The sequence below is a fragment of the Scaptodrosophila lebanonensis genome, unplaced genomic scaffold (genome assembly GCF_003285725.1).
Source record: "Scaptodrosophila lebanonensis strain 11010-0011.00,11010-0021.00 unplaced genomic scaffold, SlebRS2 tig00001415-arrow-pilon, whole genome shotgun sequence".
Lineage (NCBI taxonomy): Eukaryota > Metazoa > Arthropoda > Insecta > Diptera > Drosophilidae > Scaptodrosophila > Scaptodrosophila lebanonensis.
Window position 1 is genome coordinate 10,654,986 of NW_022060742.1, and position 16,485 is coordinate 10,671,470.

A 16,485-nucleotide genomic window follows, 5' to 3' on the forward strand; every position below is an offset into this window, starting at 1 on the left:
GGTTTGATAAAGTTGGTATAGACATATAACTGCTTGATGCCTCAGATCGTACTGATTGTTGATGTAGCATTCTTTATTCTAGCTGTTACAAACATACACTTTAAAAGCACAATTCAGTTTCACTTAAAAAACCAAAGAAATAAACCAAAAATAAAAAAAAAATTGTCAAATAAAAAAAATTAAAAATATTTATATATATAAAAAAAATTTTATATGATACTAACTTTTCCATTGAAATCTTTTTCTATTAACGATCGCTAGAACTCTTCAAAATCGCAAATGTTTACATTTCGGGAAACCAGAAAAACCCTGTTAATTTATACTTTAATTTGTGGAAATTATTTGCCTAGACTTCTTAGCAATTTTGTTGCATTTTAGTAGACCGCCTTATACTACGAGTACGTGAGTAAGTAACGCTGTAAAGCTTCCGAACTTAAACCAATAACCAAACAGAAATGAAATTGAACCAAGGCTTATGACTAACAATCATGGCAACAGAGTTAAAATCAAAACCAAAACCAATCCCAAACCACGAACTTATGAGGCATTGCAATTGACGTGGAGTTGGACTCACCTCCTCGGAGGCATTGGCAAAGGAGCTGCTCTCCTTCTCTTTGTCACGCAACTGTGCCTTAAGGCGCTCGATTTCGCGCACAAACTCATCGCGTTCCTGTTCGCGCTCGGCCGCCTGTTCTTCCAGAAAGAGACGCGTGGCCTTTAGCTGTTTGTCAGCGGTGTCGATCTGTGACGGTATATATGTATATATGTGTGGGGAGGATCGTAATAAGGTTTAAAACTACGAACTGGCAGGTAGTTTCGGGCAATTAACTGATCATGCGTTTAGCACTCACACACAATATGAGGGGGGAACTTGATCGCGACGATCAGAGAGGACGCGAGAAGATCGAAGGATAAACTTTAAATGATGACTCACCTGTGCTTGCAGATCCTCGCGATCTCTTTTGCCGCACTCCACCACCTTGTCGCCCTCACGACAAAAGTCCTCGATCATTTGGAGTAAAAGCACCGTGCCGTTCTGGCTCTGCTCCCGCGGCTTCTGTTGTGTGGGCGATGAGAGCAGGTTTCGCGCCTTCTCCTGCAGCTGTGCAAAGCTAGCCGACGACTTGTCTGCCACAGAAAGCGATTGTGGGCTCTTGATGGCGCCCAAGCCATAGCCCTCCGCGTAGTCCGTGTGATTGAGCGAGCTGAGCTGTGATAGCTGATCGCGTAGCTGCTGCAGTTCCTGACCGAGCTCCGCATTCCGATCGATGGTGTGTGTCAGCTGCTGCTGCAGGTTCTGTCGATCCGTCTCCGATTTGATCAGACGATTCTTCAGCTCGATCAGCTGGAAACTTAGCTCAGAGGCATTGCCCGCATGCTTCTGCAAATCGGGCGGCAAGGAGCTGTGCGTCTTGCCTTGGCCCGCATCGCTGCTCTTGCGCTGACTTGCCACGCCCAACTGCTGATCGTTGAGGGAGTTCGTGCGCAGAAACTTATTCCACTGCTGCTGCTGCGCTGTTACCTTCAGGCCATCCTCGGCCTCACAGCACAGCTCGTGCTCCTGCTTCTCTGTCTCCTCCAAATGCTCGGACGAGGCATTGGCGCGTTGATGATGCAGATCTGCCGAGAGACGCAACAAATACGCCGCCTCCGCCTTCAAACGCTCCAGACAATCATTCAAGTCAAAGTCCTCGCTCTGCTCCTCCACACTTTTGCTGTCAATGAACTGCAAGAGGCTGGGATCCTCAACCACCTCCAGCAGGCTGTGCACATCGGGCACAAAGCGCACCTGCTTGCTCGTGTTAAGCGATGTGTGCAGGAGGGAGCTGCTCAGTGTTTGGTCCTGATCCTCGCCACCTTCCTGACTGCGACTGTGGGCGAGCAAGCGTTGCACCTCCTCGGATAGCGTGGCATTCAGATCGTCTTCGCAGTTCGCCACACACTTGGCCAGCTGGCTGAGCACACTACGGAAACTCTTCGAGAGCTCGCGCAGGCCATCCCGTTCACTGATGATGTGCTCCAAGTCTCGCGCCGAGTCAAAGGTCAGATGGCGTTTGTTCTTCCGATTCAGTTGTTTCTCATATTCGAGTTTCATGCGCGACATCTGTGGGGGGAGTACGAGTATATTAGTATAAGTTATAGTCAAGGCGATGGTATTTATAGATCTTTTGGAAACTCACCTCATCGGCATGCTTAATATTCAGCTGCGTTATTTCCAATTGACTTTTGGCCGTAAATTTCTCACGCAGCAAGATCAGCTCCTTCGGCCAGTGCTGATCATCGACCGTATTCTCGGACAGTAAATTCTGTAAATACATGGAGAAATGGCGTGTTAAAAAAATGGTTGGCTTGATTTTCGTCAAAAAAGAAAAGAAAAACGGCTGAAACGTTGTCGATGAGAAAGTTGAATAGCCAGCGTTGTAGAGCTATTAAAACACAAAAGCGTCCGCCTCTTCTATACCCTTTAAATTGCATCGATCGTTTTTATGGGAAATATATGGCATGAAATATAAATAGCACAGATTTTATTGAAGCTGCAGAACAAAATCAGGCATCAAATAAACAAAGAAGTTGTTTGGAACTAAGATTGAATGCCGCACCAATTATTCCGCTGCTTTTTGATTGTTTTGCTTCGCTTTATTGAAACTTAAATAAGTGAGTTATTATTATTATTATTATAATATCGGAATAATATATAAGTTTTCTAGGTAAACAAGAGATTTCCTCACCGTTCGAGGCTATAACAGTATCATATATCTGTTGTAGCGACCATATTTTAATGAAACTTATAACCTAACTCACACAAAAGTTGTTCTCATAAAAGTTGTTCTAGGGAAGCCAAGTATGTATATAAAATAATGAGTCTATATATGATTTATAATAGGACTAGGCTACATTTCCAGTTTCATATTCTTAGCTTTATTATCATTCAAAAGATCTCGATGCTCAGACAGTCCGATTTGTCAGCTACCGCCTCCTTCGGCATTAAAAACTTCTTAGCATGCGCTTTCACCTTTCAATGGAGCTGTTTCCATCAACAGATGCCCTTTCCATCTACAAGATGCCTTTCAACACTGCCCAACGGAACACAAATATTTATTGTTTATAGCAGCATTTAAGCAAAATATTTACATGGATCAAAAAATTACGTGGAAACAGTTGTAGACTTTTGCGTTTGTGTTTCGCCTTTCCGCTTTATTTTCCTGACAATCTGACAAGACGATCGTTGTGGCTTCGGTAGAATCAAACAAATGTCTGCAGAAACGTCTTTATTTGTTTATAAGAGCACAACCCAAGACACCAATGGAAGACTGCAGCGCATGCAACGCATAAATCTTAATAAATGTGCCACCAAGCACAAGCAATAGGGCCAGAAAGAGTGCTTTTGAGGAGGAGTGGGTGAAGAGTTCTTCCAGAATCGGCTGCAAATTGCAGTTTCGTGTTTTCCTTCTTGTCTGCTTGTAAGTGTTTCTTGTCTTTCTTTATTTATCAACAAAAAAAGGAAAAAAGTTACCCCGCAATCGTTCAGTTCAATTAAAAGCTACTCCCCCTGGAGAAGCGCAACTGTCATGCAATTGCCATAATCTAAATAAAATTAAATGAAAATGCACATCAAAATTGAAAGACCGTAATTAAAATTGATTTTAAAAAGTACTCATCAACTGCTGATGGGCTGGTGTTGACTTATCGGCTGTGTTGGGGGGTCGCGATCTCGGAAGATTACAATTCTCCCTGATAGTCTTTGTTGATGCCTCGCTATATACTAGAATACAATAATAAGGCTGTGCATTATTTGCTAACACAGCTGCAGTCTCAAAAATTCACAATCAGTACATAATGTAAGCATTTTATTTGCTTATTTGGGAAAACAACATTTATTTTGAACTGCGAATACTACGTGCGCGAGTTCAGGCTGCCATAGCTCTCTCTCTCTCTCTGCGAGAGACGAGACGAGGAGAGAGAGAGAGAGAGCGAGAGAGATAGAGAGAGAGAGAGAGAGAGATAGAGATGCGAGAGAGCGAGAGATAGAGAGAGAGTAGACTCAAGCTAGAATCTCGCTAGCATTCTCTCGCTCGCTATCATATCTCTCTCTCTCTCTCTCTCTCTCTCTCTTCTCTCTCTCTCTCTCCTCTCTCTCTCTCGTCCATACATTCTCTATTTCCCTGAGATGGTGTTCTAAAAACTCACAGCTATTTGTCATTTCCACTCCTATATTTGTTCCCCTGCGACTAATTCTCGTATTATTTTTGTCACTTGCATTTCACACGCTCTTGCATATGATTTACTTTTTTCGATTTCATATTTTCAGCATTGAAGTATTTTTAGAATTTTGCATAACGAGGCGCGCAATTCCGTGTCTGATAACAACATTTGCATTTATAACAAAAATTCTCTCAATAATAATAGAAATGTTTATGGAATAAAGACTAGCTATGTTGCTCGTTCTACGTTCTACAAAACATGAGGAAAAATTCCGACCAAAAAATCAATCCCTGCAATTTCCAAAAGCAAATCTTCAGAAGAAAAATGGTGTAGCACCACGAATAATGAGTTGATCAAGCAAGTAAAAAAGCAAATCACAATTGTTTTGGAGCTCAAGCCAGTCTAAGAAGAAAAATAAAAACAATCTAATCTAAGATAGTACTATACAAGTACGTATATGTATAGTTATGCCAATAAAATCTGAAAGAAAGTAATGTTTTGTTTTGCTTTCTTTCTTCCGAACGTATACGTATATCACCACTAAGAAATTCTTTACTATCGCAAATTGTTAAACTCATTATGAAAAGGATATTGCGTACAAATTTTCGTTAACATAATCGTATACAACTAAAATATGCTTTTAAACTTATAACGAAAACAAACTGAAGCCTAAAGATTTGCTGATTTGCTAGAGTCGAGTTATGATCTGCACATACACTTTTACTCTCGATCGAAATTCCCATATTATTATTATCATTTAGAAAAATACATGTATACCATGAACATATCATATAATTAATCATTTACCAATTTTAAAAGCTTAAGCAAAAAATTATTATTCCGAACAATGAAATAAGAAAAGAAGACATTATTTCGTTTCCCAAAATTAATTTTAATATTAACGATTGCTTTATATTCTTTTGGTATTTTAATCTTAAGTTTGAAAAATCCCCAATAATATTTCACTAAAATAAAAAAATAAATATACAAAGTAGCGGAGAAAAAATTCCCAAAAAATTTTGTAGCAAAATTTTGTTTTTCAGCATTTAGCTTCAGTTCTGGACGATATGGAAATTAAGTGGAAATGCTTTATCCGTCACTTCTATGCGAATCTAAGTCCTTCTCCATTGGCATTGAAGACATTGAAATAATAACGAACAGCGAAAACATCTACGACTTTTATTAAGTTTACAAATACAAGTGAGAAAAATTTCAAACTACATTCTAATTATGTTCAATAGAGAACTTCAAACAGTTTTAGTTGTTATTCAAATTGAGCAGCAAGGCCAGCAGGCTGTACGCCTGATTCATTGTCTGCAAACAAATATGTGTATACGATTAATCATACCAACAATATAGCAACTCCAATTAGATCTAAAAATCCACAATACCTTGGTAAAGAGCGGCAAGCCGATGTCAAAGAAACCGCCAGCTCGCAGTTTCAAAGGACGATTCAAATAGGTCATAAAAACGCAAATCAAATGTCGCATTTTTGAGGACATAGGTGGCCATTGAGAAAAGTACGCAGCTTTGGTTAGCTGGTTCGAATAGTAGGTGATCTCATTGCCATAAAAACTGGGCACATAAATTTGCAGAGTCATTGAAACACAATATTGAAGCATGGCAGCAACAATTCCAGGATATTCTAGAATGTTGAGCTAATCGAAAGATGACTTATAGATGGATAAAAAGGTTGACCAGAATAACTTACAAGCTGCATGCGATAGATGCTTAGACAGAGAATAATAGAGCTCAGCAGTATTTGAATAGTGGTAGTATTCGAGATATAATTTTCTACCAGTTGGGCTTGGCTAGAAAGAATATAAATTACAATATTTTACAAAAGATGTTCTTTCAGACTGAAATTAAAAGAAGTAGCATGATCGATATATCGTTTTAGGCAACACTAGCTTCCTTATCGATTTACCTCTTAATGCGCCTATGCAGCGACACATTCTCGACAAACTGCTCCCTCAAATGGAGCTCATCGGCGGGCTGAAGTTTTTCCAAACGTAGACCCAACAACCGAAGGCATAGCGACAAATGCAGCATCATATAACAGTTTAGCATATCCAGGGAAATATTCGAAATGCAGGTGAACGACAGACTCAGAAGCGTGTAGGCATAGACTAGCCAGAACATTCGTGGTTGGTGCCAATCAAACGGCGTCCATATCCATACGGGCAACTCATTGGGAAAATTGACGAGCACCGATAAAAAGAGGCACGGCACCACGCCCTCACTACAGCCAATATATCCCTTGATAATAAGTCCGAATTTGCGCTGCTCCCGTTGCCACATCTTGCACTCATCACTCGACCTCAATTCAAACTGTTGGCTGCTGCTCCACTCCGTGAGCAGTTCCTGAACTTTGTGGGCATATCGCCAATTGTTGTAGATCTTTACACAGAGTGCCGTCTCCGTCAGAGTGATGAACAAGACGTCAATGGTGTGGGCGAAGTCCGTGCTCAGCAGCACCTCGACCCACATCAAAGAAGTGTATACGAAAGTCAGCAGAAAATGCAAAACATAGCGATAGCAGTGTGAATATTCAGAGAACCACCGCCTGGAGATGGTGTCCTCGGGCCACAAGCCGCAGGCGCTGAGTATACGCAGAAGAATGCGAGAGGCTTGGATATTATCGAAACTCATAGCGAAAAGAGCTCTAGGATCAACTGATTGGCTTAGGATCGAAGCAAGTGGCTTTTAAAGCTATTTACTGGATGAAGGATGCCTCAATTACTCAATTTAATGGGCGTAGCGGCTTTTCAATTAAATTTCAATTAGCAATGCCATGTGAAATTTTCTCGAAAATTACAAATCAATAAAGTAATTTGCATAGCAGCGAGCCCAGCTAATTGAATTCCGTTCATTCACAAATGCTAAGAAGAGGAACACCTCTACAAGCAAGCACAACTCCGCGACACAAACTATATATAGACACATCCACACAATACGTACATTCTCCAAAATATGCATCACCCGAAAAGGAAGCAACGGCAAACAAATACCAAAATTTTGCGCCTTGGACGACGAAAATAAACACAGATCGGGAAAAGTTAGGGGCGGTCACCAAAACACAAGAAACTCTCTGTTTATCGTTTCAGAAAAGGGCAACGACTTCAAAATTAGGCGATGGATGCTGTCGCTTGCTTTCGAGAAGTGTGAGGGTTTCTGTTCTTTTTTAGGGCTAAGTGCATCTTGTGAACCATGCCATTTGTTTGTTTACACCGAGTCCATATTTGGAACTTGCGGATTGAGGGGTGACAGTCGAACATGCAATGGCTCTGAGATGTTGGTGTGGACATGAAATGTGAAAGTGAATTAACGTGAATAACGCATTAGACACCCCTTTAATCAAAATAAAGGTTTTAATTACCAATTATTAAATTCTGTATAGCTTTGGCTTGTGCAAGGCACTTCAAAAAGGGGTCATAAAAGAGTTTTTCTAGATAAAAGTGTGTGTCTATCGGACTGTGTTCCAGACATTAAATAGTTAAGGCTTTGAGTTCTAGCACTAGTTAATTTAATATTAATACTAGATTTAATTCGTTAAAATAATTAAAAAAAAATAATATATTTATTTGGATATATAATTAGGTAACCAAATTCTGGCAGAATCTATGAGTTTTAATCAAATTTCTTGTTCACATGTGGATGTAGGTACATAAGAGGTGTAGTTTCATGGAGATCTTTAATAAACTAATTCCCTTCGAATTATAGCTAGAGATATCTTTAGTAAACTTTTAAATATTTATGGATATTAAATTTTTGATAAGAAAGAAATAATTCCCATAAATAGATTTAAAATCGAACGCCTAAGATGCAGCCGTTTAATCTCAATAAATATTTTTGAGCACACCATAAAGATATTGGATTTTAAAATTTATTTTAGGTGCTTGGGCAGGAATAGAAGGAACTTCATCAATAATTTTAATTTATTGCTGTTTAAATTATATATAATTTAATAATACAGAACGAAACAAATAAGAGAAGTAACCTGAATTCTTATGTCGCAAAGGCTTAAAAAAATAAACTTTTTGAAAAATTCACAGATACTTATATACAAGGAAACTAGCCACGCAGATGTTGACCTTAAGTTTTATAATCTTCATTAACACAAGCACCCACTTACATACATACATATAAACATATGTATGTACATATATACACAAATATATAGGGATGTGCGTTTGGTACGGTTTGTATTTGCTTACTTTTCTCTCAATTTTCTCGTATCCAAATATGCCTTTCATCTGTAATATTATTGTATGGAAGGTCTTGCTATGTTTAATTATTCACACACTTAGTTGCCATTGATTAAATATTTAAAATACTTTTGTTATCTCATTTGGTTTTCTTTACTTTTGATTTTGTTGTGTTTGTTTGGCATTTGAGCAACAAATGTTTAATCTGCGGTTCATGAATAGTTTTTGAAAAACCGTTGCACTCAAATTTGAATTTCCGTTAGCAATAGAGCATGCACACACTATTACTATTCACAAACACATACGCGCAAGTGTGTACATGTGTTTTTAATTTGACAGCACTGCGGCAGCTTCAATTAATAGACACAAGTTTATTTATTTGTTTGTTGTGTGTATTGCCGCCTTTTTGGCAATGATTTTTGCATATACGTATGTATGTACTCGTAAGTTATTGCTTCTCTTGGAGACACTTTTATCTCTTTTTATACACACATACATATACAAAATTGAAATGAATTTCTTCTCGCGATGTTGCCGCGATTGAAAAAAAAAAGCATGCGCCTGACACACGCACGCCTAGAAGTAACGGTAACGACTGAGAAGGCGTCGCATGCGAGCAGACTATTTAATGAAGATCAACCATCAAAGGCGTCTGCGTGTGAGAGGCAGAGCAGCAATGAAATGGAAAGAGAGCGGGCAGGGCAGTTGCCGGCATTCTCTGAGCACATGGTCGATAGTGCAGTGTCCCGCCAACTGCGCCTTTGTGGTGAGCGTGTTAAAATTAATTCAAATTTATGTACGTTAATTTCAAGCAGTTATGACCCAACAGCCATTACATATCCATGTATATATGTACTTAGCATCATTGTTATTATTGTACGGAAAGTGTGAGTTAAACTTGTTTGTCTGCACTTCTTAATTTACCAACTGCAGCAAAGTTGATTAATTCTAAGCGAGGCAGCACTTCCGGTGGAGCTTTAATAATGAACGCGAAAACGCCGTTAAAATTTCAATGTGTGTGGAGTTTATTTGATCAGTGCGGGTGTGTGTCTGTGTGTGTGAAGTACATAGGAATGTAGAATGGGGGCGCGATTGTAATTTTTGTGATATCTAAAGATAGCAAAGGGGTATCTTTCTCTTTTGACAATTTGTGTGGCGTCGAAAAGGGTGATTTAATGACCCATTTTACTGAATGTGGATTGATTTGGCAGTTGAATGTTTGTAGGTATGAACGCCTACCCCTCGCAAACGATAAGCTTTAGAAGCAACTAACTCTGAACTATACTTTTGTACTATCGATATATAACTATTTTCCAAATTATGTAGATTCCATGAAAATGATGAATCTTTGCAAAGCGGATTAATTTCATAAGGTATCCTAAGTTTCTATTTTTAAACTTTGGAGTATGCAATACTGTAGAAGCAATCGAGCCAGAAATAGTCTACATAGTTAAAGTTAAGCTTGCTACATCATACTTAAATTCAGATAATTTACAGTTAAAATAAAATAAATATATACGTCTAAAGAGTACCCCCTAGCCAAGATTGAGTATAACGCTCTATCACGTTTGTTTTTGTTTGTCTTGTCGAACATGGGGCATTTGTTAGTGGGGGACATCGTCCCGGCAAAAAGAACACGTAAACTGTTCTGACTGCCAAAAAGCTTTGAAATAAAGACTGCAAAACGTCTACAAATTGTCTGCAAAATTATGTTGGCGACACACAGAATGATATGGCAGAAGTGCAAGTCTATTTTTTGACAAGATAAGTGGGACATGGCATTATATGAAGCGTAAATCGTTGCTTCAATTATTTAACTTGTAAATAATATTTAATATGGTTGTGATAAATAACATAAAATATTTGAAAATAAAATAAGGTAATGTATTTAGAAATTTCTTCGTATTTATAGAAAAAATGTAGGTCTTACAATTTGCTTTCATTCTTTATTATAAAATTATTAAAATCTTTAAGATTGTATTTAGTATATACCGCCCATTTCCTCTAACAATATTGATACATTTTTGAAAGGTCAACGAAATTACAAAACCATTGTATTGCAACACTTGAAATTCTTTTGAAATGCTTAAATTATTTGACTATATTTCTGGCATATTTTTTCCATATAATATATACTTTCCCATTCTACAAAAAAAGCATTCTGACCTTCGTTTTTTTTAGTAAACTTGCCTAATGACCATTATAAAGATATATACTATATATCTCTCAGCCTGAATCCCACCCATTAAGTATTTATGAAATACGAAATAATGTATGTGCTTCCAAATAAATACATATACGAATATATTCATATACATCGTACGTATATATAGTGTGGATATCTTGCCATATCATGCGGCCACACACTGCGGAGACATTCGGACTGGAAGCGTTGAGAGATAAAGCAGGGACTGACAGATGTCAATGCCTGGCGATCATTGACTGCGGCCTTAAAAATAGCTCGGGAAACAGGGAGCAGAAATCAGAGCCTGCTCTTCTCAGTTCATTTCGAAGCATAGGTTTTATTTAAGAGCGAAATGTAATTGCGTATCGTCCAAAGTGCGCGCGTGCTGTTTCAATCTAATATGTATGTGCGCCTCTATATCTAACACTGCACAACAGCGGATATATATACACAAGAAGCCACACGTACTCAAAATATCTTGGCAGCATGATTTCCACTTTTCAGTTTTCATTCGATTTTTGGCAACTTGACAAACATTTTGCACGTTTTTTGTGGCGAACGAAACGCCACACGACGACGTGCTTTGTTGTCTGTTTGTATAAATAAAATGCAAGACTTAGAACTATAGGTATGTATATAGAGATATATGCACATATATTTACATATATGTGGATCTGCCTAAAGGCGTATCAGTGAATCACAGAAAACATGCAAAAAACGCAACTGGTTAGCGAATAATTTTTAGTACAAATAAGTTAAAACATAGATAAATACTATATATATATAGTTTATATGCATATAGACGCTTCGATCCGAAACACCTCACCTGTATATGTTGCTCCAGCTCGGCGGCAATGTCCTGACGGGCCAATGCCAATTGCTCCTGCAATCGTCGCTCGTACTCTTCGATAATGCGTCTGATCACCTGAGACTCATTGTCATTGTCTTTATCGTTCGCGAAATTCAATTCATCCTCATCGATGATGATTAACGAGGCATTACGAACGGCCTGAACACTATCGGCCAAGCCCTCTATATCATCGGTACCATCTTTGGTGAGATGCGATTCGTTATTTGGCTTCGCGGTTTCAGTTTGTGTTTCGATCGTTTGGCGGCAGGTATGCATTAATTTGTTTGTCGGCTGTGCGGGTTAGTTTTATTGCCGATATTGCAGGTATGCGGGTTGCAATTTGTGCGTGTTTTGGTAGTTTATTGGGTTATAAAAATTAAGAGAGAATTGAACAAGAAAGAACATGCAGTTAGCACAAAACAAAGCTATTAGAAATATACAAAAAAAAAAAATATGGTAACGAACGATCTCTAATGTTCGCAAAATATCGCTTGTGGGTGGCGGGTTTTCATTTTCGATATTAACTAGCATTTTATATTATTTCTAAACTATTTAGGACATCTGAACATATTTGGAAATAATATTTGGTTAATATTCTAAAGCTGTCGTAGGAACAATCTTTTCAAAGCATAAAATCAACCCGATAGCTTTACGGACAGGCTTCTATCCTGACTGTCAGAACTTTTTTAAAAATGTATATTTACTATTTTTAGCTTTTTATCAAAATTTTCTACTATTTTGCTTTATTTTTTAATTTTTTTTTTATTTGTCAATATTTCTTATTCGTACAGCTGTTTTAGTTTTTGTAATATAATTCAGTTCTTTTATTTAAACAACGTTTTTTTAGGAACATGCAATTTGAAATGTTAAATGTTTTAAAAAAGACGCCTACTTTGTTTTTTTTTTTTTCTGTGACATATTTCTGATGGATAATTTCTATAATTAATGAGAGAAAAACTAGATTATATCTTTCTTATCCAGTTTATCTTTCTACCGAAGAGTTAAAGCTAATGACCCTATTTTACTTTTTTATGAAGGTTTAAAAATCGCTATTTTTTAGATATTTCTGTTTCAATATAGAAAACGAATTATCAAGCTTAAATCTTATATACCACTAAAGAGCGCTCTATAGTATTGACCTAACGAATAATAGATCTTCATTCCCTATCCCTATTTAATTCAATAAGGGTAATAACATATACTACAGACCTAATTTAAATATTCGACGCGCAGGCATACACAAAATGAAAGAGTTCTAGAGGTCTAGTAGCCAGTAATCTCGTTGATCATACTAACAATCTCCACCATAACCAAAATCAAATCCAATCCCTGGCTTAATGTTTAGAATGTTTAGAAGTAAAGCAAAAAGACTGATCTATACGAATATGGCAATTCGCAGACATGATAAATGCTTTTCAATGAACGAAATGAAAACCTTCACCCTTCAGCGCGCAGTGCAAACTTCTAGCGTTAGTTTCATTTAAGTGTCAGTAGAGGAGGAGCTACTCACCAAGTAATCGTCATCTAGCTGGGGGTGCTCGTAACTCTTTAAACGCTCCTTCAGCTGGCGCACCTTTTCCTCATGAGCGCGTTTCAGTTCTTGTATGTGGGACTGATAGAATGTCTTTAAGTCAGCTATTTCCAACGATATCTACAGGTATGGGGGAAATATGTTAGAGAGAATGGTGGGTACATGATATCAAGTAGCTTACATTGGCGTTACCATCCCGACCAGCACCCTTCTCGCCCAGCGAGTCCAGGCCGCAGGGTGTCATTTGTCTGTGACTGGGACTGAGCAGCAGTTCGGCGCGTTTGCGCTTGCGCGGCGACGTCTCCTTTACTGGTACTATGCTGGCTACTTCCTCGGGCATTTGCTCTGCCTCCGAGCATTCGGATGAGCTGTCGCCACCCAGAATTTGGGACTTGTGCGAGAATACGTCGTCAGAGAATTGTTTCTCCAGATCGGCGCACTTGTGCTCGAAGTATTTGCGCAACTCTTCCATTTGTTTGGCGTGTGCCGCTTGCTGCGTCTGGCGTTGCTGCTGCATTTCAGCCATGGCGCTGTTGTGGGCCGCTTTCTCGGTTTCCCATTGATCCCGAGCGATCTTCAGCTCGTCCTCTGCCTGCTGGCGACATTGTTCCAGCTGCTGAGCCAAATAGTCATCGAATTTGCGCTGCACCATGAGAAACAAACGCTGCTCGTTGGGCAGCAAATAGGTCTGGAATTGTTCAATCTGTTTGCTAAAGGCCGGCGTCCAATTGGGCGCCAGCGGCTCCAAGCCCGGCTCGTCGATGGTTGCGGCGATGGATGGCTGTACTCCCTGATACGACACAGATAACTGACGCTCACGGGAACTGCGCGAACCTCGTTCGTCGTGGTCTTCGAAGAAGTGACGTTCCAGTTCATCGTCACTCTCGCTTATTAGATCCATGGATATTTCCGATAGACGCTGTCCGGCGTTGCTCTCCTGATCGGGTGCCAGAGTGCGTGGCCAGCGCTTCACTGAATCGATGGCCTCGTTGAGTTGTCGCCGCAATGATTGCACCTCGCCATTAAGACGATCCGCATCCGTTTGCAACTGTTCCCGTATGTTCAAGGATTGCTGCAGTGAATCGCTTAGCTTGGCAATCATCTCATCGCGTCGAGAGAGCTCCACATATATGTCCAGAGTCTAAGTGAAAAGAGAGAAGATAGTGTGTAGAATATCAGCTTTATTTAGCGACGTCAGACTGACTTACCGGCGCCCCAAATTCCTCCTGCAATGTGCGATACTCTGTCGAGTTGGTCATCAGCGAGCTGCTATCACGCGCCGATCCGGGTCCAGCACTCGCTTCCCTTCGCGCCGCTTCTAGCTGCGCATTTAGTGAAGCCAAGCCTTGATCCTTACTCTCCAACTCAGTGTGCAGCTCCTGAACCTTGGCCTCCAGCTGCCTAAGCATGTTTAGGCTAATCAGGCTGGAGCTGCTGCCTGCATGCTTGCCGGCTAGCAGAGTTTTGGAATCTTCCATCGAGAGGGACTGCCCCTCTTCCTCCGCCGTTGTGCTTAGCGAAAGCAAACGTTCGCTTTCCTCAGTGATATCCTCGAGCACGTCCTTGCTATATTCAGCTAACGGCACACGTTCCATTTGCTTAATCTCCATCATGCTGTTACCACTAACGGTTCCACTACTGCTGCTCACATGTGGGACCGGCGATTCCGCGGGCGACACTTTGGCACCATTTTCGCTAAGCGTTTGCTGCTGCATAGCCAGTAATCGCAGCTTCATGAGCTGCAGGGAGCACTCCTCATCATCCTCTTCGGAGGCATCCAACTCCAAGATTGTCAGTTCAAGCGGTTCAGACTGTATTGGCAGCGTCTCTAAGGCTATGGCTGATTTGTGCTCGACTACTTGGGGCTGTTGGAGTTGCGGCAGCTTGAGTGTTTGTACTGCATTTACGGTTGGCGGCTCTTCTGCATCCAAATCTGTAACCATCTGTGTTTCCCGCGCGAAATCCTGGGTTACCGTCTGCTGGGAACTGCTGACCACAGCCTCTTCGCCGTCGTAGGTTATTTCAACGGATTCGTTTGTGGCAACAATCTCCTCTATCGAATGATCCTGTTCGCTATTTGCCTCATCGGAGGTGGCTGCCAATTGACTCTGCTCTAATCTCGATTCACTGGCACTGACTTCCAGTTGACTCGGTTCCATTTTCGATTCACCAGCGCTCACTTGCGTAGCACCTTGGGTGTCTGCATAGCTGGTGGCTGTCGTTTGCGGGGCACTGCTCGCTTGGGTCTGTTCATCTTCGGTAGCTGGCGCTTGCCTGGGCTCATCTGCGAGATCGGAAACATCGTCTGTTGTACTTTGGTTGCTCAGAGATTCGTCAACGGCTTGACCTTCTATATCATCTTCATCATTGTCATCATGTCGCGAATGCACCACTCGTCGTTCCAATGGCAAACTAATGTCAAAATCGTCTTCATCATCGTCATCGTTGGCACTGAGCGTTGTCTCTTTGCTAGAGCCTGTGGGCTGTGAATCACTCTCGTCTTCTACAACAAAATGTTGCGCCAGTTGTCCACCGGACAGTTGAGAATCGTCGATTCGAAATTCGTCAGCTTCGTCACTGCTACCGGTTTTGGCACTTTGTGGTTGGATTGGGTGCTGTTGGAGCTCACTCAGACTGCTTTCTCCAGCTGTGATGGACTTGGGGGGCGGAAAAGTTGCTCCACCTGATAACAAATCCTCCTCTACTTCACTTATTTCTATGGCCTCCTCAATTTCCTCTTCTATGCTGCTCGTTGTCTCAGCACTTGTTGCTGTGGAGGTTGCTTTTGGTGTTGTATTCGATGTTGTTGTTGTTGTTGTACGTTGATCTGCCATTTCAATGGTGATGGAGCTTGTGGGCTCATCGATAGTAAACGACGATATCGTTCTCTCGTCCTCTGTAAGACTCAAATTATTTTGTTGCCTAAGTAGCTCGGCGGTGTCTGTGGATGTGACTGCGTAGGGCGTGCTGCTGGAGGTCGTTGGTGGTGTTGTTGCTGTTGTAGTTGTAGTTGAATGGCTGTCCCTTGAGATTATGTATGTGTGTGTTGAATCGTTATCGCTGTCAGCCTCTGTCTTATCAACATTATCGCTGGCTACTACAGAGGTCGTGGCAACATGTTGCTCTTGCCTTGTTTGTTGCTGCCCGACTGTTGACGGTGTCTCGAGCACGAAATTTAACGTCGGAATAAATTCAACCTCCACATGTTGCAATATGTAATTGCGACCAGTTGTTGCCTGTGAATGTTGCTGGCCAACAGCAGTTGTGCCTCTGCCCTGTGTTGCTGACGATGTTGCTAACTCTTCCGATGGTGCCGCTTCGACTGCCTTGTAGCTGACGCCGTTGCTACCGCGATTGCGTAGCAATGATGTTATCTAGAAATAAAATTACATATTTGATTATATTAAATGAACAAATTATAGAGTAACTATCTGCATAGTATCACAGTTTTAAAAATATAATTTCAATTTAAATAATTTAAAGAAACATCAACGTATTTTTTACACAA

General features: G+C 40.4%; 2 protein-coding genes across 2 annotated transcripts in view; both read right to left on the bottom strand.

Moving 5' to 3' along the window:
• The window catches only part of LOC115632904 (pericentrin), a 45,190-nt gene that overhangs the window by 14,841 nt on the left and 13,864 nt on the right, over window positions 1–16,485 (bottom strand). Inside the window, exons 2-8 of the mRNA XM_030530196.1 lie at window positions 14,186–16,351; window positions 13,159–14,118; window positions 12,957–13,097; window positions 11,423–11,737; window positions 2,181–2,306; window positions 935–2,104; window positions 575–742 (exon numbers count right to left, since the gene is read on the bottom strand). Of these exons, the coding sequence (XP_030386056.1) occupies window positions 575–742; window positions 935–2,104; window positions 2,181–2,306; window positions 11,423–11,737; window positions 12,957–13,097; window positions 13,159–14,118; window positions 14,186–16,351 (5,046 nt within the window). The remainder of the gene's footprint in view (window positions 1–574; window positions 743–934; window positions 2,105–2,180; window positions 2,307–11,422; window positions 11,738–12,956; window positions 13,098–13,158; window positions 14,119–14,185; window positions 16,352–16,485) is intronic.
• Window positions 5,461–6,855, bottom strand: LOC115632597 (putative odorant receptor 71a). The gene is made up of 4 exons (XM_030529822.1): window positions 6,131–6,855; window positions 5,915–6,014; window positions 5,595–5,861; window positions 5,461–5,517 (listed from the first exon to the last, which is right to left on the bottom strand). Exons 1-4 carry the CDS (start codon window positions 6,853–6,855, stop codon window positions 5,461–5,463), a joined length of 1,149 nt encoding a protein of 382 aa, XP_030385682.1.

Bases quoted from the DNA above. Each gene is read 5' to 3' on its own strand.
- LOC115632597 (XM_030529822.1), bottom strand. From the start codon at position 6,855: ATGAGTTTCGATAATATCCAAGCCTCTCGCATTCTTCTGCGTATACTC. The intron at 6,015-6,130 runs GTAAATCGATAA...TATTCTTTCTAG, and splicing joins CTGCATAGGCGCATTAAGAG to CCAAGCCCAACTGGTAGAAA. The intron at 5,862-5,914 runs GTAAGTTATTCT...TCTTTCGATTAG, and splicing joins GCATCTATCGCATGCAGCTT to CTCAACATTCTAGAATATCC.